This window comes from Nicotiana tomentosiformis, chromosome 6, assembly GCF_000390325.3.
Source record: "Nicotiana tomentosiformis chromosome 6, ASM39032v3, whole genome shotgun sequence".
In the NCBI taxonomy this organism is placed as follows: Eukaryota; Viridiplantae; Streptophyta; class Magnoliopsida; order Solanales; family Solanaceae; genus Nicotiana; species Nicotiana tomentosiformis.
In genome coordinates this window covers 93,144,351-93,169,421 of record NC_090817.1, presented here as the reverse complement: position 1 = coordinate 93,169,421, position 25,071 = coordinate 93,144,351, and the positions used below count along the sequence as shown (strand labels likewise).

General features: G+C 41.2%; 1 protein-coding gene across 1 annotated transcript; it reads right to left on the bottom strand.

Annotated features, from left to right (window-relative positions):
• Nucleotides 1-16,771: 16,771 nt before the first annotated feature.
• On the bottom strand, nt 16,772-17,920 carry LOC138894421 (uncharacterized). Its single transcript, XM_070179119.1, has 2 exons — nt 17,246-17,920; nt 16,772-17,161 (listed from the first exon to the last, which is right to left on the bottom strand). The coding sequence occupies exons 1-2, from the start codon at nt 17,918-17,920 to the stop codon at nt 16,772-16,774; spliced, it is 1,065 nt and encodes a 354-aa protein (XP_070035220.1).
• Between the last annotated feature and the right edge of the window lie 7,151 nt (nt 17,921-25,071).

Sequence of the window (25,071 nt, the reverse complement as noted above, 5' to 3'; positions counted from 1 at the left end):
AAACACTTTGGCACCCTGAAGCTGATCAAACAAATCATCAATCCTCGGCAACAGATACTTGTTCTTGATAGTGACTTTGTTCAACGGCCAATAATCTATACACATCCTCATAGATCCATCCTTCTTCTTCACGAACAAAACCGGCGCACCCTAGGGCGAGAAACTATGTGTAATGAAGCCCTTGTCAAGCAAATCCTGCAACTGTTCCTTCAATTCTTTTAACTCTAGTGGGGGCATCTGGTATGGTAGAATAGAAATGGGCTGAGTGCCCGGAACAGAATCAATACAAAAGTCAATATCCCTGTCGGGTGGCATCCCCGGTAGGTTTGGAGGAAATAGCTCAAGGAACTCATGAACTACATGCACAGAATCCATATAAGGAACCTCAGGACTAGAATCACGAACATAAGTTAAATAGGCCAAAAACCTCTTCCTGACCATACGCCGAGCCTTCATATAAGAAATAACTCTACTGGAAGAGTGGCCAGGAGTCCCTCTCCACTCTAATCGAGGAAACTCCGGCAAGGCTAAGGTCATTGTCTTGGCATGACAGTCCAAAATAGTATGGTAAGGTGACAACCAATCCATGCCCAATATAACATCGAAATCAACCATATCGAGGAGCAAAAGGTCTACACTGGTCTTAAGACCTCCAATAACGACCACACACGAGCGATACACACGATCTACAACAATAACATCCCCTACGGATGTGGACACATATACAGGGGTGCTCAAAGAATCACGGGGCACAACCAAATATGAAGCAAAGTAAGATGACACATAGGAGTATGTAGACCCCGGATCAAATAGAACTGAAGCATCTCTACTACAAACTAAAATAGTACCTGTGATAACATCATCGGAGGACTCAACCTCAGGTCTGGCCGGAAAGGCATAACATCAGGGCTGGGGCCCACCACCTTGAACTATCTCTCTGGGAAGACCTCTGACTAGTGGGCCTCCACCTCTAGCGGCCTGATCTCCACCTCTAACAATCTGGCCCTACATCTGGCTACCTGACCCCTACCTCTGGCTGGCTGGGCAGGCGGTGCGGCAGCTAGTGCCAGAACCATGGCACGAGAACTCTAGTATTGTGAACTGCTCGATGCGCGAGGGCAATATCTAGCAATATGCCTCGGGTAACCACAAGTATAACATGACCTCAGCTGTTGTGACTGCTGGCCGGCAAACTGACCCTGTCGACCTGAATAACCACTCTGAAAACTCTGAAGAGGAGGTGCACTGATTGGAGCTGGCTGATCAGAATAAGGCATATAAGGGCCACGACCACCTGAGGCACCGTCGGATGCCTGGAGCACTGAATGAAACGGTCTGGGAGGATGGCCTCTACCAAAAGTACTCATGCCTCTAGATGAAGCACCGCTGAACTCACCGAAATGACGAGGTCTCTTGTATCACCCCTGACCTCCCAATCCAAGAACCATCTCAACTCGCCTGGCCACAATGATCGCATCCTGGAAAGAAATCTCGCTCCCCGTCTACTTAGCCATCCTCAATATGATAGGCTGAGCAAGACCCTCAAAAAACCTCATCTCTCTCTCTCTCTATCTCTATCTCTCTATCTCTGTGGGAAGCAAAAGAATGGCATGAAGGGCCAAATCCACAAAACGAGTCTCATACTGAGTAACAGTCATGCTGCCCTACTGGAGACACTTGAACTGACGACGACGCTCTTCTCTAGTAATGATAGGCAGAAACTTCTCCAAGAAGAGATGTGATAACTGATCCCAAGTAAGATCAGGCAATCTAGTTGGTCTAGTCAACAAATAATCCCTCCACCATTTCTTGGTGGAACCAGTCATCTGGAAAGCAGCAAAGTCGACCCCATTGGTCTCCAATATACCCATGTTCCGAAGAACCTCATGGAAGCTATCAAGGTACTCCTAGGGGTCCTCTGAAATAGCACCGCTGAAATAAATTGGGAAAAGCTTGTTTAACCTATCCAATCTCAGCAAAGCCTCGGAGGACATAGCTGCCTCATCAATGGGCGGTGCTGCAGCAACCGGATGAACTACCCCAACTAGATGGGCTGCTAGAGTTTGAAACTAGGGAGCCACCTGCTCCGGAGTGTGGGTGGGAGGAGTCTGGGATCCTCCTCCAGCCTGAGATACGGCTGATGCCATGGGGATGCGCCAGTCTGGGCTACACTCTCCATAAAGTCCACTAATCAGACCAAGGCATCCTGAAGTACCGGGGAAGCAATAAACCCCTCTAGGACTTGAGCTGGTCCTGCCGGAACGGTCTGAGCTGGAGCCTCCTCATCGAACTCTACCTGAGGCTCCGCAGGTGGAGCTGCTGCTCGGGCTCTGGGCTGGGCCCTGCCCCTGCCTCGGCCTCTGCCCATCGTAGGAGCTGCTGCTGGAGGATCCGACTGCTGATCACCGGAAGAAGCGGTATGTGTTCTTGCCATTTGCGAGAAAATAAGAATAGAATAGTTCAATAAGTATTGGGATAACAAGAATCGCACGACAGATTTGAATAAAAGTGAACTTGTTCCAAACTTTATAGCCTCTGGGAGAAAAGTACAAACGTCTCCGTACCGATCCTCCAGACTCTACTAAGCTTATCCGTGAATTGTGAGACCTAAGCAACCTAGTGCTCTGATACCAACTTGTCACGACCCGGAATTCCCACCAACGGGACCGTGATGGCGCCTAATATTTCACTTGCTAGGCAAGCCAACCCTAGAGGATCATTAAACCAATTCCTTATTTCCATTAAGTAAATAACAATAATTAACTAAAATGAAATATAATAAGTACGGAATATTATTATTAAACTGTATTAATTACCACCACCTGGATCTGGAGTCACAATTCACGAGCATTCTAGAACTTACTACAAGTAATAGTCTCAAAGAAATACAACTGTCTGAATGAAACAAACAGTAGAACAAAAAAGATAGACGGGGACTTCAAGGTCTATGAACGCCGACAAATCTACCTTGAGTGTCCGGACAGCGGACCAATAGAAAAATCTCGATCAACCCGAGCAGGTATCAAAATATGCACAGAAAGTGCAGAGTGCAGTATCAGTACAATCGACCCCATGTATTGGTAAGTATCGAGCCTTACCTCGACGAAGTAGTGACGAGGTTAGGACAAGACACCCACATATAACCCGAAGAGTATAATCATGCTAATGGAAATAACAGTAAATAAAGAAATAAAGTAGAAAATAATGGGAAGGAGACATATAGTGGAGGATTTCAATATAAGGAGTGAGAATAACGAAAAGATAGAATTAAACACTAATCCGTAAACAAATTAAGCAATTAAAACAGTAAGGAAAACTGCACGGCATCACCCTTCGTACTTTTACTCTCAACCTCACCAAATAATAAATAAAATTGCACGGTATCACCCTTCGTGCTTTTACTCTCAACCTCACCAAATAATAATTAGAACGACACGGCATCACCCTTTATGCATTAAACCTCTCATATTATGCACGACATTACCCTTCGTGCTTTATCACTCATAAATCATGGCACGACATCACCCTTCGTGCATTAACACTCACATATCATGGTACGACATCACCCTTCGTGCTTTACACTCTTCCTCACAATATAAGTAATGCATGCACGGTATCAATTTTTGTGCTTTACACTCCTCCTCACAAATCACAGAATCAATAACAACGGATAAACAAAAGTTTCACAAAGAAGCCAATATTTTACCAATGTGTAATATCATAATGTAAACCTCAACCTTGAACAAATATTCAAAAATTACCAAATCTCGATGAAACCAGACATAAGTCACCCAACATTTCAAATAACAACGTTAAGCATACATAGTAGGATTAAAGGCTACAAAATTTACAAAGAATAGGAATTCACTCGCATGCTATGACTCGACAGCAATGCATAGATGCTTGTCACCTCACCTATACATCGTATTTAACAACCAAACACGTAGCAAATAAACACATATTGCATATTCCCTCAAGCCAAAGTTGCACACGACACTTACCTTGATTTGTAGGCCACTCACTGCTCAAGTATCGCTTTTCCTTTAGAATTCACCTCCAACCTACTCGTATCTAGTCACAAATAGCTTAATACTATCAATTATCACTAAAGGAATCAACTTTAATGAATAATTAAAGATTTCCCAAACTTTCCCAAAACAAAAAGTTCAAAACAGACCCCGGACCCACTTGGTCCAAAATCTATTTACCCATTCACCCCCGAGCTCGAGTATGTAATTAGTTCTGGAATCCGACCTCAAGTCGAGGTCTAAATCCTCAATTTATAAAATTCCCAAAATCCCTAATTTCTACCCTTAAAGAACAAGATTAAAGACTAGGAATTCAATAAATGATGATGGAAATTGAAGAAAACAAGTTAGAAAGTACAAACCTATGATTGAGTGTCGAAATCCCTCTTCAAGAATCGCCCTAGGTTGAGTTCTAATGAAGGAGTTGTGAAATTTTTGAAAAATCTCGTGCTGGTTCTGTTTTAATACACAAGCGTCAGACCTTCTTCGCGTTCGCGAGGGGTCTGACGCGATCGCGATGCAGTGGCTCTAGTAGCATTCACGATCGCGAGATACTCTTCACGTTCGCGAAAGCTTATTCCCACCGGCCTTCGCATTCGCGAGCCTTGTGCCGCATTCGCATAGAATATGATTTACCTCCCCCAGTCCCAATGTTTTGCGTTCGCGGTAGCATGGTCGCGTTCGCGAAGGATAATGCCCCCAACGTTCCGCGTTCATGACCAGACCTTCGCGTTTGCGTAGAAAAAAGTCTCCCTCGGGCAAGTTTACACTCCACGATCGCGGGAGAGGCTTCGCCATCGCGGGAGAGGCTTCGCGATCGCGAAGCACAAAATACTTGTGCACCAGCAACAGCAAAACAACAGAAATTCTAAGCCCGAAACATCCTGTAGCCTATCCGAAATTCACCCGAGCCCTCGGGGCTCCAAACCAAACATGCACACAAGTTTAAAAACATCATACAGACTTGTTCGTGCAATCAAATCGCCAAAATAACACCTAAAACCATGGATTTAGCATCAATATCAATGAAATTCTCAAGAACACTTAAAGTTACTATTTTCTCAACCGAGGGTCAGAATCAAGTCATATAAACTCGGTTTCTCACCAAATATCACAGAAATGGTTTAGATATTACAACGGACCCGTACCGGACTCCGGAACCTACATACGGGCCCGATACCATCACAATCAAGCATTAAGCACATACTTTAAAACCATAGATTTTCCTGAAATTCAATTTTAGTCAAAACTTTATTTCTCGGGCTATGGATCTCGGAATTCGATTCCGGGCATACGCCCAGATCCCATATTTTATTGCATACCCACCGGGACCGTCAGAATACGGCTCCGGGTCCGTTTACTCAAAGCGTTGACCAAAGTCAACTAAAAATTACTTTTGAATTTCAAAAATTATTATTTCTTCTATTTTCCACGTAAAGGCTTTCCGGAATTACGTGCGGACTGCGCACGAAAATCGAGAAGGATAATTATAAGATATTTAAGGCTAACAATCGTGGAATAAAGTCCTAGAACACAAGATGACCTATTGGGTCATCACAGAACCGTACCGAATAAATTTTACATGTGGAAAATATATTTATATAGTAAGTTTAAAAATAATAATGCATTAAATTTTCTTTTGAGCTTTGGAATTATGAAGATTGTTACAAGCCAATAAGTAATTAAACTTAAAATACTAATTCCTAAAATTTATTATGCTACTTCTAGTTAAACTAAGTTATTTCAAGTATCTTCATCAACAAGACACAAAGTATTCTAGCGATTATGAGTAGCAAACTATAATGTATTGAATATGTTTTCTTTCATATAATTTAGATTTATCTTTTTAAATATTTAATCTTCTATAAACTTTATTCTTGAGTCCCAACTTGGTTAATATCTTTCCACTCGTGTGATTTAATTTTTTTTACCTTTGCTTGGTTTCTTTTACGTTGTTGTAGAATAGTTGATGGATCTATATTATACTCATCTTTTATTTTTTTAATTCATCACCCTTTAAACAATAAAAATATCTAGAGAGTTTTGCTAAGTCCTATAAAAGAACATATGTTATTGCATTCTACTTCTACTGGTGAATTTTACATGATATTTTAAAAAATACCGAAAATTAATCGAACCGTACCGATACCGAAGAGAAACCGACATGATTGGGACTGTTTCAAAAAGTCTAATTTTGGTTATACATAATAGAATAATCGAAAAATTGGTATAGTACAAATTTTATAAAATAACCATCAACCGAACCATTGACACCCCTAGGGCCCATATCATGTGTTTGAGTAACAATAAAAAGGTCGAGAATAATTATAAGGAAAAAAATGAAAATTAAGGTGGAATGAATTGAATTTACACAATGTTTTAGACGCCAAAAACCGTCCTAATCTCATTCTTTTTGGAAAAAATTACCAATAATATCAAGGACATTCATTTATCCTTTTAACTAATTATACATCATAAATTTTATACCAATATTGTTTTCTAAAGGCAAAACCTCTATAGTTGTTGAGATCAACTCTATAGCCGTGGAACAGTGAACTTGTAATAAAAGGTCATAATATTGAGTAATTAAACTATTTCTTTTGTTTATTTGTAGGATTCAACTCGAGTTTGGTACAGTTTTTAGATATTTCGATTCGATATTTTCTGTATTTTATTTCTTAACATACTATATCAATATCATACATAGTTAAATTCGACGTGTATTGATTTTATCCACTTTTGTTTGGTTTATTCGACCCGATAATGTCGATTTATTCGATTTAAATAGAGAATTGCAACTTTATTTTTTATTTTAGGAGGTAAAGAATCTTGGACCAAACACTATATCAAAGTAAGTGCCTTCTAAAAAACCTCAATTTTCTAAAAAGATGAGTTGAAGCGAGGGGCAGCAAGAAAAGTATGTATGTCCGAACTCATAGGTGAAAATGTTTGAAAACTAAAATTACCAATACAAGAGGAACTCTTGGAATCTCATTATTCGAGAGCTTTTGTGTCAACATGAAACAAATGGTATTTGTCAAACTCCTGCTCAACAACAACAACAACAAAAACCCAAGTGTAATCCCATAAACGGGTATGCAGAGGGTAGTATGTACATAAACCTTACACCTTCCTTATAAATATAGAGAGACTGTTTTCGATAGACCCTCGAATCAAGGAGTCAAACTCTTGCTCAACAAATTAGAAAAATCGATTCCAAATATAAGAAATCGATTAATATTATAAGAATATAATTCTAATTCTTTTTTGAAATGCACATAGCTCTAGACTTTACTATGACACTATTATGGGCCCCAGTGATGCTGTCACGATCCAAAATTTGACTAGTCGTGATGACACTTAACTCAACTGATCGTGGCCAAACCTACACCACTATATAGTAGCAAGGAGTGGTCGATGCAGTTTTATCCGATGAGGTCGGGATCGATTTTCACATGGAGTTAATTTGGTTTGGAGTCGGGTATTTAACTAATCTAGATGTACATGTTGTTTTTAATTGTACTTTCAAACATTGTTGTGATTGATTCTATTCTAATTTTTATACTATTATATGCCAAGTGTAAGCTAAGTACAATATTTTTGGTGAAAGTTTTCAAGTGTTAAAAGGCACTAGGGTAGTGACTTCCGCCTAGGTGAGTATCTAATGAGTGTCAAGAATTTAGGACAAGCTTGTTATTATTGGAGTCGTAATATAACCATCACACATAAGTGCTCACTCTATACCTCTCGGTAGTTTGAGTGACTTTGCCTGATTTGGCTTTCTCAAGTCCAAATGGTTGTTCATACAATCCAAATGAAATGTGCTCAAGTCGGGTATTACTATCTCTAGGTTTAACCCTTTAATCGAGGTTATCAATCTCTTGAAGTCACCCCAATTCCTTGTTAGCCTAATTTTTCTAGACTTAGTCTCTCTTTCTCAAGAAGAGCCCAAGTTATAAAGGCATGAATCAGCGTTTGCAACCACTAATTCTACAATTTTAGCATGAATTAGGCTAAATATCACTAACCCATAAACAATTAAGCCCTAAAATTTAAGACCCATTAAATACCCACACTAGGATTGGGTCACCACCCTAGCTATGAGGTCTAGCTACTCATGAATACAACAGAAAGCAAAGGTAAAGATGAAATATAAGACATAATATTAAAGTACAAGATGAAAATCTAAAGTTTGAAGGTAAATCTATTATAAAATTTCCCAAAAGGGGAAAAACCAGTCGTTCACGTGCTCTGCTCTACAAAACTTGACCTAAAAATGTTAAAAAGATCTATTTATATACAGCTGAAATTTCGGAACAAAAATGCCCCTGCAGAGGAATCGCGGACGCGTAATTTTGATTGCGTCCGTGCTTGAGCTTTCGCGACCGTATAATAATAAGCGCAATCCGCGTTTCTTCAATACTAGGCTTGGACTGGACTAGGTTTCGGGGACAACATAAATACATTCGCGTCCGCGTTAGCTTCAATCGCGACCACGTATTATATTCGCTGACCGCGTTCTTCAGTTAGGTTTCACTTGCCAAATCTCTGAACCTTTTATCACGCTCCCATCAGAATTTCCACCGCGTCTGCATCTGGTAACTTCGCGGCGGTGTAATGTAGACGCGGGCCATGTTCTTTGTTTGAGCCAAGATTTCAAGGCCTCTAAACCTCGATTCTTACTGTCAACGTAATTTCCCTCGCGGCCGCGCCACTGGTTTCGCGGCCGCGCTTTTGTAGCGCGGTCAGCGGTGGTGTTTTCTCTGGAATATCTCACCGACCGCAGAATATTATCTGCCTCAGCGGTGAACCCTACGCAACCGCGCTTTTCCATCGCGGTCCGCGGTTCAGTTTCAGCTTTTGGCTTGTGCAAGTTTGACTCCTATATGAGCTTATTTTGGCTTCTTTGCCTCATTTTGACCAAACCCTGCAAGCAAGCACATTATGTTAGTTTTCGGAGATTCTTTTTAGCATTTGTTTTACCCAAAACCTAAGCAAAAGAGAGCAAATAATATGCTAAAATTCCTAGTTGTCAACTCCCCCAAATTTAAGCTTTTGCTTGTCCTCAAGCAAACAAGGTAATTCTCACCTCCGTAAGAAAAAGAAAGGAAAATCTCATTTGTCCTAAGGTGACTTCATCAAACATCAATTGGAACTAACAATTACCCTCAACACAAATGCATTATCAACAATATTATGCTACGACTTTTTGAGTTTCATAGGTCTAATATGACACAAGAGCATCAAGAGTTGAATCAATTCATCAAGGAACATCGCTCTCACGTAGGTCATTGTGGATCCCAGACACCTTCTCATCTACTCTCTATGAGCTCATCTCACCTTATAGAATGTGACACTCAAAACCAGGATTGTAAAGAAGTGCGCTCATCACTCTCAAAAGAATGCCACAAGTCCGGCTCTAAGTACCATAGGTTTTCCTCTCATGTAACTCACCACTAATGTAAGCTCACTCAACTTGAAATCCTATAGGGCTTTAGCGGGATGTAATGAAGGCTTTTTGGATCGAGATCGGACATAATGAACTACGATGGTATCATCTTTCCTTTAGCACTCCATTTTCTCAATTCGGTTCATGCTTTCTTGACTCTTTGAGTCATTTTCTTCTTCCTTGGGGGAACTAGAGAGACACTTTGTCACTCTTTCTTCTCTATGACGATCATTTTTCTCCTTCTCTCATTATTCCAAGCCTTTTAACATTGTTTTCTTGAATACTTTCAACCTTTTCTTTTCTTTTGACTTACTTTTTTTTTAACATCATTTTTATATCCTTTTCTTTGCCTTTCCTTTTCATCAATTCGTGTTGTTCTTTGCATCATTTATCACTTTGAAATTCCTCATCTCTCCCCCAAACTTATGTTTTTGACTATTGTTCATCATGAATGCTAAGGAAAGATTGGGTGCCAAGAGAGGGTCATTATAGAACAGATGAAGGCTTGTAATGTGGTTATTGAATGAAAAAAGCTTAGGCTCAAGGGGTTGACTAAGGACATCGTAGTGATAATCTATGGAAGTTTTCAAATTCACATGGAACACAGGAGAGCCTATAATCACTTCTCAAGTCGAGCTACACTTAGAATTTCACCTAGAAAAATATTCGGGGCAAGTTCTAAACTTGTTGGCACGGGACTTGGACTTGCAGTGCAATACCTCACCTCTCAAGCTACTGGATTATTAAAGAGAATAGAGTCGAGGGCCCACAACAATCTTAGCTAAGATTGAAGATCAAAGATGGCTCACAAAAACCACTTGATGATAGTTTTAGTCAACTCAAGAGTCTAAAGGTCACAACTAGAGCTAATATCTTCAACCAACTTGTCTCTAACCATGAGGTCAAAGGTAAATGTGTTGGTACCAAGTGAAGCCTGCTTGAGACACTTTTATTCATTACTACTATATATCAAAATAGAAAGAAAAACAGACTCAATCTCTTAAGAAGGTTGTCACGCCATCCATCATTGGGAAGAGCCACCCGGTTCACACAAATTCCACCTTTGGAAAGAACCGTGGCATTAAGAAAACCAAAGGCTTATTGATCACGAAAAATTGTAAAAAGAAGCTACAAATTCAAAAAAAAACTACTAAATGAAATAAGAAGCTAAGCTATTAAGGATAATTACAAAAGAAGTTATAAAGTAAAATATGGAAAGTAAACTGAATATGTACAATAGGTGATTGAAACAAGTATACACAAAATGGGGATAAATATATACATGGAATGGTAATTTTATATACATACAAAAAATGAAAAGTACGAAAATGAAAGTACAATAAGTAGAGAACAAAGAAAAATAGTATCAAAGTTATTACAGACCAATCATCAAAATCATCATATCAAAATAAGGCCACCCCCCAAATAAAAATTAGCATTGTCCTCAATGCTAAAAGCAAAAATAGAATAGGGGAGGGATAGAGAGTAAAGAGAACTCCCTTTGAGGCCTCTGTCTGCATGGGGTCCTGTGGCTGGCCAGACTCACCATCTCCCTCGGGGTCCTCCAGCTCAATCTCCAAGTCCTCCGTCTGGGGTATCACCACTCTCCTCATCGGCTCTCTGTCAACCTCCTGCTCTGGTACCTATGCTAGCTGAGCTGTCTGTGCTACAGGGGCAGTCTCTCCCATAAGGAGATCTAGAGGAATATCGCCGGTGAAAGTGAGCTTCGCCATCTCCTTCTTCAACTCTTCTTGACCCTTCTTCACTTTCCTCACTTGTTTACCCAACTTCTTGATTACCTTTTCATGCGCACCTAGAGACTCTCGAATCTTCTTTTGGTTTTCAAGAATACTCTTCAATGACTCCTCCACTGATGGAGGTATATGGAGTTGTGCTACAACTGCCTGAGTTGCTACTGCACTGGATAAGGCAGATAGCTTTGATGTAGCTACCTGCATCCAGTTGTTGATGCCGGCGAAAGTCTGATTTACCCTCAGTACAGTCTGAGGGTAAGCTGATTAAGAAGGTACTGATGGTGGGATAGAAGTGGATGGCCTGGAGGATGGATGTGGCATGGCAGCAGATGACCCCTCGGTTGTGGAAGGCACAAACCCAGTGGCCACTACCCCTGGCTCTTCAGACTAGCTAGTGGAGGTGGTGGCTTTGCCCTTGAAGTTTGGTTTGTCTGGACTCTGAAGGCTATACCAGGAGAAGGGACTTTTTGGCTTTACCTTCATGTCAAAGAGTCTCCCTTCAACCCGCTGGTCCTCTAGGTACATAGTGATGAAATTGGGGTAAGGGTAAGACCATTCTTCCTTCCCGATTGCCTTGGATATGTTCTGGGCCATGAGATTCCCCACATTTATCGGGTAACCTACCATGATGGATGCTATGAGGATCGCTAGGGAAAGTGGAATGTCACTATCATGCTGGTACGGAACAAGGCGGCTGCAGACGAAGGTGCACCACCTTTTTGCTTCAAAGCTAAGGGTGTTTTTGGAAATTGAGACTCCCGGTGTAAGCCAGGGCGGTGTTGTCCCTGGTATGGCTATCACCTCTGCTAACCATGGACGGGCTACTTCATCTAATGCCAACTTCTGTATGTGCAGAGAAACGTCTACATCATCAAATCCGGCATATGTATTCAAAGTTTTTCCATCGAACTAGATCTTCTTGTTTTGTACCCTAGTCACATGGGTGCCCTTTTTGATGTGGGCAACATTTGCGTAAAATTCCTTGACTAGGTACTCATTTGCTTCCGGCAACGTGCTAGTGAAGAATTTCCATCCCACTCTTTCATCAAATTGTCTCTGCACATTCGGGTTGTGAGGGAGAAGGTCTCTTTCTATGAAGTGACCCTCAAGGGTGAGCGTCCTTTGTGACCACGATTCCCGAAATTTGTAGGCCTTCTCACTCACAAACCGATCTTGCCACACTACCGGCTTCCTTGATCTACTCAACCCCCCTTTATGTGCATCACCTCCTCTCTTGTCATCTGGAACCTCTTCTGCATCATCAATATCAATAGGGGCAGCTGTTGAGGCTATAGTTGCAGCAGGTGGGAGAGGAGGTGCTGAAGTTTCACTATTTCCTTCTGAGCTATCATCCGGCTCAGATGCGTAGGTGGATTGATCGATGAGACAGAAAGGTTAAGATTGCACCTCGGGTTGTTGTTCAGATTCTCCCTCGGAAATATCCCGGGATGGAAGGTATTCACTAATATCCAAGGAGTCAGCCTGAGGTCTCACAGATGGTGCCTTTTGCCAATAGTCTTCTGAGGTGCTAATGATGCAATCTGCTTCCCTTTGTCTCGGCCACGGGAGGATTCTCCCCTCCCTTTGGATTTGTCGGGACCACCACGAGATCCCACCATTATCTGCACACATATTTAGTGAAAGATCATTAGTATTATGGTTCAATGAATTGGCAGAGAACAGCAGATGAAATGATCAAAGTGTTTCTCAAAACAGGGTTCCGCTGAAAGCGTAAAAGAGGCGCGGCCACAGAAGGGTCAGCGCGGTCCGCGTAAAATTGAGTGCGGTCCGCGAAAGAGTTGGGATCATACTACTAACTCTCTGCACATTGGTTTTCGCTGACAGCGTAATTTGGGATGCGACCGCGAATGATCAAACACGGACAGCATAAAACTGGCCACGGCTACGGAAGCAATTTCCAAACTCTCTGCAACTCATGAGCATGGACCGCGAATTTTTGGACGCGGCCGGGTAAGTTCAAACGTGGACCACAGATAAATCACCACGTCCGCGAACATGCAACCGTACTCAGCTTCTCACAAATTAGAGAATGCGTACCGCGTAAACAATTGCATAGTTAATAACCATATCCCCCATTAGGCATGGAAAACAATTACCCACATGGATATATAAGCATCAATTAAGTATAATCTTGAGATTGTGGCATGTATTAAACCTTAACCTAAAAGAAAAATTTAAAGTAGAAGAAAAGAAAATCAAAAGATGAAATTAATGTATAGATTTGAGCATACCAGATGTGGATTTGTAGTAGGAAATAGCTTCTTGACTAATGAGATATGAAATTGAAATTTTAAGAAGTGGAAGATGAACAATAGCCTATTTCGCTGAGAGTGTGGGTTCGAGAAAGTGTAAAAGACCTAAGGACTTCCTATTTATACCAACCCCAAAGGTCACCTGAGCGCGGTCCGCGTAATTCCACCACATCCGCGCTTTATAGCTTTCGAAGAACCTTTTCAGAAACAGGTCCACTGAGAGAGGAATAATGGGCGCGACCGTGTAATACCAACGCGGACCTCGAAATTACGAACGCGGACGCGAATACAACTTCAGAGAGTTGATATTCAGGAGTTTTCAAATCCGCGTCCGCTGACAATATACGCCCTCGCGATAAGCTTTAGCTGACCGCAAAAAATTGAGCGCGGTCCGTGTAATTCCCCACTCTTAGGAAAATATTTCCAGCAACAATCCTGTATTGCATAAACAATTCCTATACAAAGCTCACAATCAGTTAGTTCAAAATAAAGCCTGATCTAAGAAGGAAATCAAAGACGAAAGAAAAACACATAGGTTGCCTCCCAAGAAGCGTCTGATTTATTGTCGTGGCACGACGCATGTTACCAACATCATTGGAGTTTTGTATGCAGTTCTATAAGCCCACAAAGCATCGTCAAGTTTCTTTGACCAATCCGTCCGGTTTGCATTGACAGTTTTTGATAATATGCTCTTTATCTTCCTGTTAGAGACCTCAACTTGTCCACTAGCCTGGGGATGATAAGGGGTTGACACCTTATGATTGACACCATACTTGGAAAGCAAAGTGTCGAAAGACTTATTGCAGAAATGAGAACCCTCATCACTGATGATTGCCCGAGGGGTGCCAAACCGTGTGAAGATATTTTTCTTTAGGAACGCCACCACACTCTGTGCCTCATTGTTGGGCAAAGATACATCTTCAACCCACTTGGAAACATAATAAACAGCAACCATAATATAAGTGTTACCACAGAAACTCACAAATGGCCCCATGAAGTCTATCCTCCACACGTCAAAAATATCGATCTCAAGAATAGTGCTGAGAGGCATTTCATCTTTCTTGGAAATTCCACCAGCTCTTTGGCATTCATCACACCTCTTAACAAGCTCACTTGCATCTTTATACAGGGTAGGCCAATAAAAATCCATAGCTAAGAACCTTTGAAGCAGTTCTCGCCCCACCATGATGAACATCGTAGGGAGAGGAATGGCAAGCATCAAGAATATTTATTTGCTCCTCTTCCGGGACACATCTCCGGATCACACCATCATTGCAAATCGTGAAAAGATAGGGCTCGTCCCAATAATAATCTAAGCTGTACTGTTTGAGTTTCTTCCTTTAGTTAGAAGATAGCTTACTCGGGACAATGCCGATCACAAGAAAGTTATCCACATCGGCGAACCAAGGCATACCATTCAAAGACACGGAGAGGAGTTGTTCATCCGGGAATGAATCATTGATTTCGAGGCCATTATGGGGCCTTACCTACTCTTCTAAGTAGGACAAGTGGTCCGCCACTTGATTATCACATCCTTTTTTATTAATGATTTCAAGGTCAAAATCTTGAAGCAGAGGAACCCATCTCATCAACCTAGCCTTCGAGTCGTTCTTGGTCATTAAGTAACGGAGTGCCGCGTGATCGGTGTGCATAATCACTTTGGCACCCATGAGATATGGCCTGAACTTTTCCATGGCGAATACAATGGCTAATAACTCTTTCTCGATCACCGTATAATTGACTTGGGCATCATTCATTGTTTTGCTTGCATAATAGACCGAATGAAATATCTTGTTGACCCTCTGCCCCAAAATTGCTCATATCGCAATGTCACTAGCATCGCACATGAGCTCAAATGGTAAGTTCCAATTGGGTGCGGTGATGATGGGAGTGGTTGTCAATTTATACTTGAGAATCTCAAAAGCTTTCATGCAATCTTCATTGAACACAAAATTTGCATCCTTTTCTAGCAGTTTGCACAAGGGGTTCACCACTTTTGAGAAATCCTTAATGAACCTTCAGTAGAACCCCGCGTGCCCAAGAAAGCTCCTAATTCCCTTGACAGAAGTAGGAGGAGGGAGTTTTGAAATAACTTCAATCTTTTCTTTGTCCACTTCAATACCATCCTTTGAGATCTTATGGACGAGGACAATTCCCTCCTCAACCATAAAGTGGCATTTTCCCCAATTAAGCACTAGGTTGGTCTCTTCACATCGGGACAACATTTTGTCAAGATTATCCAAGCATTCTTCAAATGAGTCCCCCACAACATTAAAATCATCCATGAACACTTCGAGGACGTCCTCCACCATATCCGTAAATATTGCCATCATACACCGCTGAAAGGTAGCCGGTGCATTACACAAACCAAACGGCATCCGTGAGAATGCAAATGTGTCATACAGACATGTGAAGGTTGTTTTATCTTGGTCCTCCGGTGCAATGAGAATCTGGTTGTATCCTGAGTACCCATCCAAAAAGCAATAGTAGGCACGCCCGGCAAGTCTGTCCAACATTTGATCAAGAAAGGGCAATGGAAAGTGGTCTTTGCGGGCCACTTTGTTCAACTTTCTGTAGTCCATACATACCCTCCATCCGGTGACAGTACGAGTGGGGATCAACTCATTTTTCTCATTTGTGACCACAGTCATACCCCCTTCTTCAGCACACATTGTACCGGTGAAGTCCATGAGTTATCCGAAATAGGGTACACAACCCCTGCATCAAGCCACTTGACAATTTCCTTCTTGACGACCTCTTGCATAGCCTCGTTCAACCTCCTCTGATGTTCCACGGAGGGTTTGGCATCATCCTCTAGTATAATTTTGTGCATGCAAAAGGCAGGGCTTATACCCCGAATGTCAGCCAAAGCATCGCAAGAGTGGAGTCTACCTGCACGTTAGTTAGGCCAATGGAAAGAATAACAGGTAATGTGGAAGAAGGGCCTAAGAATTCATACCTGAGGTGTGAAGGCAAAGGTTTCAACTCCAATGTTGGTGGCTCCTCGATTGAGGGCTTTGTTGGTGGAGTCTTATGGGTTTCCAAGTCCAATGAAAGTTTACGGGGCCCATATGAGTAGGATCCCATTCCTTGCAACGCATTTGCACATTCAACCAAGCCTTCCTTTTCATCATCCTCATGGTTTAGCAACATAACTTCCAAAGGATCTTCCATATTGATCATGGCACTCGTGTCATCAACTATCACCTCTGTCACAAGATCCACAAAAGAGCAAATTTCATTGCTATTTGGTTGCCTCATTGATTTTCACACGTGGAATACAACATTTTCATCACCCACTCGGAAGGTGAGCTCCCCTTCTTCCACATCCACCAATGCCTTCCCTGTTGCTAGGAAAGAACTCCCTAATATTATAGGCACCTCATAGTCGACTTCGCAGTAGAGAATCACAAAATTAGCAAGCAAAATAAACGTGTCGACCCAGACTAGAACATCATCAATAATACCAAGCGGCCTTTTCATTGTCCGATCCGCCATTTGTAATCTCATGGAAGTATCTCTTGGTTGCACATTACCTAGTGTCTTGAACACGTAATATGGCATCAAATTAATACTTGCTCCCAGATCACACAAGGCTTTTTTAAAATCGGCTCTACCAATGGTGCATGGAATTGTAAAGGCACCGGGATCTTCAAGCTTTAGAGCCATCGAGTGCACAATGGCACTCACTTGATGAGTCATTTTGATGGTCTCACAATTCATAGATCTCTTCTTAGTTACCAAGTCCTTCATGAACTTGGCATATCCCGGCATTTGTTTGAGAGCTTCCACCAAGGGAACATTGATTGACAAGCTTTTCATCATTTCAATAAACTTTTTGAATTTATTTTCATTATTTTTCTTTGCAAGCCTTTGAGGATACGGTGGAGGGGGCCTTGGCAAAGGGGCCTTGGATTTAGGCACTACCATTTCCGGTATGTCTATCACGTGTTCCCTAGACGGGTTCACATCATTTTGAGTCTCCTCCATGTTATCATTGCTATCGATCCTCACTTCATCATTCACATTATCATCATTGGTTTGAACCTCATCATCTTCTTGCAACATAACATCTTCACTCACAATCTTCTTTGGATCAGAAGTACTTGCATCTCCACCTCTACCGCTTCTTGTGGTCACCGCTATAGCATGGCCTGTATGGTTCCCACCCTTCGGGTTTACTACCGTATCACTTGGTAGTGCCCCCTTAGGGCGAGTATTCAATGCTTGAGAAATTTGACCCAGTTGTACTTCGAAGTTGCGAATAGAGGTAGTATGGGAGGCTATTTGGGCATCAGAGTTAGCATTCCTTTCCAGCATTTGTTTGAACATATTCTCTATTCGCCCTATCTCATTGTTTGAAGAACTTTGCCCTTGAGACAAATATGGAGGCGGATTGTTTGGTTGTTGATACATCGGGGGCCTTTGGACGCCAGACCCCCGATTTCCTTGATTATTATTATTCCAACCCCCTTGGTTTCCATTGTTGCCCCAATTGTTATTGTTGTTCCCCCAATTCTAATTATTGTTGTTGCCATTGTTCCAATTTCCTTGGCCTTGGTTGCCCCAATTTTGATAGTTCCCTTGCGATCTCCATTGTTGATTTGGAGCATTTCTCCATTGACCTTGGTAATTATTGGCATATAATACTTCCTCACTTTGATCATCATAAGAATCGTCTTGATTGTCACCACTACCACTTTGCTCATATTGATCTTGATTGTTTTGCACTTGTTGACCACATTGTTTCCTCCTGTTGACTATGACATTTACCCCTTCCATGGCATTTACTTGTTTTGTCCCTTAAACTTGCTGAAGCTGGGTCTTTGCTAACTGATTCGTAGTAGTTGTCAACTCGGCTATGGCTTGTTCGTGATCATGAAATTCCTTGTGAAGATGGATGACATTAGGGTCACACTAAGGAACATTTTCCTGACTCTGCCAAGCTAAAGATGTGTCAGCCATCTCATCACGTATGTCACAAGCATCGGCATAAGGCATCTTTATAAAATTTCCCCCAACTAGTTGATTCACCACACACTAGTTGGTCGTGTTGATGCCCCTATAGAATGTCTGTTGAATCATTGCTTCAGTCATATCATTATTTGGGGATTCCTTGACCATTGTCCGGTATCTCTCCCAGATTTTATGTAGGGGTTCATTAGGTTCTTGTTTAAAGGCTAAGATCTTATCCCTCAATGTTGCCATATGACCCGGTAAAAAATACTTGGCTGTAAACTTTTCTTCCAACTCATCCCATGTGTGTATGGAGTGGTTGGGTAGCCTCTCGAGCCAGTCCAAAGCTTTCCCTCTAAGTAAAAATGGGAAAAGTCTCAATCTCAGAGCGTTCTCCGACACATTCGCCAACTTGCTCCCCCAGCATGTGTCTACAAAGCCCTTTAGATGCTTCTATCCGTTCTGATGAGGAGCTCCGGTGAAGAAGCTCCTTTGCTCTAATAGGGTTAGCATGACATTTGTAATTTGAAAATTGCCCTCTCGAATCTAGGGCGGGACAGTTGCACTTGCATAACCTTCGTTGGGTAGCACCTGGTGTGCTTCCCGTGGAGGAGGTGGGGGAGGATTTGGAATGTTGTTATTAGCCTGGAGGCCTCTTCTTTGGACTTGAGGTTCTAGATTAACCTCATCCTCACCATTGTCATCTACCTCCTCCCCCGGAAGAATATGTTCGAGAGCATCATTATGAGCCATTTGGTACCTAAAGCGATGGATACACAAAATTTAGACAAACAGAAGGAAAGAAAACAAAACAAAACACACAAATAGTTAGATAGATAGTCAACACCATCTAATTCCCCAGCAACGGCGCTAAAAAGTGATAGTGGCCAAACTTACACCACTATATAGTAGCAAGGAGTGGTCGATGAAGTTTTACCCGATGAGGTCGGGATCGATTTCCATAGGGAGTTAATTTGGTTTGGAGTCGGGTATCTAACTAATCTAGATGTACGTGTTGTTTCTAATTGCACTTCCAAACATTGTTTTGATTGATTCTATTCTAATTTTTATACTATTGTATGCCAAGTGTAAGCTAAGTATAATATTTTTGGTGAAAGTTTTCAAGTGTTAAAAGGCACTAGGGTAGTGACTTCCACCTAGGTGAGTATCTAATGGGTGTCAAGAATTTAGGACAAGCTTGTTATGATTGGGGTCGTGATATAACCATCACACATAAGTGCTCACTCTATACCTCTCGGTAGTTTGAGTGGATTTTCCTGATTTGGCTTTCTCAAGCCTAAATGGGTGTTCATACAATCCAAATGAAATTGGCTCAAGTCGGGTATTACTATCTCTAAGTTTAACCCTTTAATCGGGGTTATCAATCTCTTGAAGTCACCCCAATTCCTTGTTAGCCTAATTTTTCTAGACTTAATCTCTCTTTCTCAAGAAGAGCCTAAGTCATAAAGGCATGAATCAATGTTTGCAACCGCTAATTATACAATTTTAGCATGAATTAGGCTATATATCACTAACCCATAAATAATTAAGCCCTAAAATTCAAGACCCATTAAATACCCACACTAGGATTGGGTCACCACCCTAGCTATGGGGTCTAGCTACTCATGAATACAGCAAAACTGAAAGGTAATGATGAAATATAAGCCATAATATTAAAGTACAAGATGAAAATCTAAAGTTTGAAGGTAAATCTATTATAAAATTGCCCAACAGGGGAAAAACCAGTCGTTCACGTACTCTGATCTACAAACATTGACCTAAAAATATAAAAAAGATCTATTTATACACAACTGAAATTTTCGGACAAAACTGCCTCTACGGAGGATTCGCGGACGCGTAATTCTGACCGCGTCCGCGCTTGCGCGGCCACATAATAATAAGCGCGGTCCACGTTTCTTCAATACTGGGCTTGGACTGGACTAGGTTTCGCGTACATCATAAATACATTCGCGTCCGCGTTAGCTTCAATCGCGGCCACGTATTATGTTCGCGGACCGCGTTCTTCAGTTAGGTTTCTCTTGCCAAATCTTTGAACCTTTTATCACGCTCCCAGTGAAATTTCCACCGCATCTGCGTCTGGTAAATTTGCGGCCGCGTAATGTAGAGGTGAGCCTCGTTCTTTGTTTGAGCCAAGATTTCAAGGCCTCTGAACCTCGATTCTTGTTGTCAGCGTGATTTCCCTCGCGGTCGTGCCACTGGTTTCGCGGCCGTACTTTTGTAGCGCGGTCAGCGGTGGTGTTTTCTCTGAATTGCAGCTTCATTGAACCTCTATCTCGCCGACCGAGAATATTATCGGCCTCAGTGGTGAACCCTATGCGGCCGCGCTTCTCCATCGCGGTCCGCGGTTGAGTTTCAGCCTTGGCTTGTGCAAGTTTGACTCCTTCATGAGCTTATTTTGGCTTCTTTGCCTCATTTTGACCAAACCCTTCAAGCAAGAACATTATGTTAGTTTTCGGGACTACCTTTTAGTATTTTTTTTACCCAAAACCTAAGCAAAAGAGAGCAAATAATAGGCTAAAATCCCTAGTTGTTACCAACCCGCTAGGTAAACCAATTATCAACTATTCAATTCTAATGAATTTAATAAGACAATTAATTAAAAGAAAATATATGAAACCAATACATTTCCCCAAGAACTGGTAGTACAAATCATGAGCTTCTAAGAATAGAGTTTACAAAGCTGGTATGAAATAAATACATCATCTATTTGAAAAGTACATAAACAAAGTTTTATGAATCTAAGGCTACCATGAACAAGAGGCAGCTACAACCAGAACGCATGTACACCTTCAAATCCACCTCCCGACGAACGCAGCAACATCAGCAGCCAACATCTACACGCAAGGTGTAGAAGTATAGTATGAGTACAATCGACCCCATATACTCAATAAGTAACAAACCAAACCTTAGTTTGAAAGTAGTGACGAGCTTGTACCAATGTCAGAATCCAAAACCAATAACCAACAACAGCTCATAACCACATAAAGCAAGTACCAAAACAAGTAACCCAAGGAATAAATGCTCAGGTAAATCATGATTTTCAAAAATAGTTCTGCCTTTCAAGTGTATCAGTGAAAGTCCCAAGTCATTTACCGAAATTGCCAAAAATACGAATAAGTTTGAAAACAATGATTTTTTCCAAAAATCCTTTCAACAATGATAAGATGTTTTATTTTCTTTCCAGATAGCCAGTGGAAAAATGCATCACTATCCTCGTAGGCCAATATGTGTGAGAAGTCATGAATGACGTGATACCGTACAGCGTGAGAAAAATATATCTCTATGTTTGTATGGCATGGGTGCATATCAATGCAATGTATCTCAGTGATAAAACTATATGCCTACTTCTCAGAGTATCAATTCACTCAGTCCTCCCCATCACTCAGTCCTCACAGTCACTCAGTCACTCAGTCCTCCCAATCGCTCGGCACTCGCACTCGGCACTCGCACTTAGTAGGTACCTACGCTCACTGGGGTTGTGTATAGACTCCGAATGGGCTCCTTCAGCCCAAGCGCTATAATATACACGGACAACTCACGTGCTACACGGATAACTCGCGTACTATAGTATCAATATCTGGATCTGCACGGACAACTCACGTGTTATAATAAGCTAATCTGGCCTGCTGCGGCATGCAGACCGATCCCATAATAATAAAGTATATAAAGCCAATATGGCATGCTGCGACATGCAGCCCGATCCCATAAGTATCCTTACAATCAGGCCCTCGGCCTCACTCAGTCATCAATCTCTCCAGTCTCTCGGGCTCACAATGTCATGACACTAGACCAAAATGATGATATGATGAATCAATAAATAGCAATAGAGACTAAGAGATGATATGAAATGAATGAACATGACTGAGTATGAAATTTCATTTTAAACAAATAATTCACAGCAATATGACCTTTGTGGGTCGCAATATTTCTGGCACATAGCCTCAGCATGATTTTTAATATGATTCTCAGCTCAATTTCTTTACCACATAAAACTACATAGAAAATTACAAGATTATTTGACTACAAAATTTCACATAACCAATTACGTCACAATTTCTATAGTGCACGCCCACACGCCCTTCACCTAGCATGTGCGTCACCTCCAAACAATTCACATAATATGCATATTCAGGATGCATACCCTCAGCTCCAAGATTAGAAGAGTTACTTACCTCAAGCCGTGTAATTCTTTATTCTGCAATGTCTTTTCCTCGTGAACTAGCCTCCAAACGCCTCGAATCTAGCCATAACTAATTCGATTCAGTCAATAACATTTATTGGAATTAATTCCATAAGAAAATACTAATTTTCCAACAAAATCCAAAATTTAACTCAAAAATCGCCTATGGGGCCCACGTATCGGAACCCGACAAAAGTTACAAAACACGAAAGCCTATTCACTCACGAGTCTAACCATACTAATTTTACTCAAATCCGATAAAACAAATCTCATTCAAAACCTCAAAATTCTAGTCCAAGAACTCTTTCTTATTTTCCCTAAATTTCCATCTCAAAACACAAATTAAATGATGAAACAATGATATATTCGTGTATATTGATTAAATTCGAGTTAAAATCACTTACCCTGATGTTTTTCCTTGAGAGTCTCTCTAAAATCGCCTCTCCCCAAGCTCCAATTTGTCAAAATTGAATAATGGGACGAAACCCCCCTATTTTATAACTTAAAGTTTCTGTCAAGGCCAGGCCTCGATTTTTCTCCAGCCTCGATTTTTATGACCTCGATTTTTATGACCTCGATTTTTCCAGCAACAGAAATTTCCAACACCTGTTTGAGTCCAAATTTTGATCCGTTAACCATTTGAAACTCACCCGAAATCTCCCGGACACAAACCATATATAAATTCCAATCATAAAACACGCTACAGACCTGCTCTCGCACTCAAAACACTGAAAACAGGTCGTCTTGACCCGATGTTGACCATAGTCAAACTCCCAAATTTCTTAACTTTATTCGTCTCTCAACCAATGATCCAAAAATATACCCAAACCCCTCGGGACCCGTCAAATCATACCAACAATTCCTAAAACATCATACGAACTTAGTTGAAACTTCAAATCACGTCAAACAACGCTAGAACCACGAATCATACATCAATTCAAGCTTAAGGAACTTAAAAAGTTTCAACTTCTACATCTGATGCCGAAACCTATCAAATCAATTCCGATTGACCTCAAATTTTGCACACGAGTCATAAATGACATAACAGAGCTATATCAAAACTGGATTCCAACCCCAATATCAAAAGGTCAACTCCCCGGTCAAACATCCAAACTTAACTTTCTATTTTAGCCATTTCAACCCTAATTTAGCTACGGGCTTCCAAATAATTTTCCGAATACGCTCCTAAATTCAAAATCACCATACTGAGCTATTGGAATCATCAAAACTCTATTTCGGGGTCGTTTACACATAATTCTCCATCCGGTCAAATATTTCAGCTTAAGCCTTAATTCTTGAAACTAAGTGTTCCAATTCATTCTAAAACCTCCCCGATAAGTCTCATAATTATACTTGAACATATAATAAGTAATAAATAAGGAAATGGGGCTGTAATACTCAATACGACCGGTCAGGTCGTTACATTCTCCACCACTTAAACATACGTTCGTCCTCGAACGTGCCAAGTGTTGTTTCCAAGCCATCACATCACTATTCCATCTTAGAACGCATATACCCGGGGGTGATCCCACGCCACCCTATTCCATGGACCTGACATCACAACACAATTGAAGATCATTACGTTAACTTTAGTCCGTAAACTTAGAACCCAATTTCCAATATCTAGAATTTCTTACAAGACTCGAGTCTCATATCTACACATTGTATAAGTTTGAACAAGTTGTATCAAGCCATAACCATAACCCCAGATATAATCACATAAGATACTACACAACTCTCATATTTGCAGCACTATTCCCGATCACCGTAACTATTCAAAACCAACCCGGTACTGATATTAAACCCCATATCAAACAAAACTCCATTCCAAAACCTTCGTACACTGCTAATAATGAAAGAAACACGCAGAAATCTCATGACCCCTTATCATATCAACAAGTCATAGAGCTCTCTCACCCCAACTATAACCATAATCACTTCTTAAGCCGACTTTCAATATTATACTCCCGAATATACCGTAATCAAACCTGATAGTACCCATTCTAGGTCCAATGACCTTATATTATTAAACAAAGTTATCCCACAGACACGCCACATCAATATAACTCCAGCCTCCACTGCGCAATCTGTGTACCCAAATATAGGAGATGTCTCAAGGAAGAGAACCATATTGCAAGTTCAACAAGCACCACCACAACCACAATGTTATAACCAACTCCTCAAATTTTGTGAAAAGGATAACCATAGGCACATGTGCACAATTGTAGAGGAAGGAAATTAATGAATCAGATAAATTATCATAATAATAAAATTCCCACACACGGCACAGACAACTCACGTGCCAATAATATGAATCACCAGGCATAGTCACAAGCCTCCAGTCCCAGCATATCATACATGAGCAATTAAACAAGTACACTTGTATATGATAATGAAATAAGATTCTCAT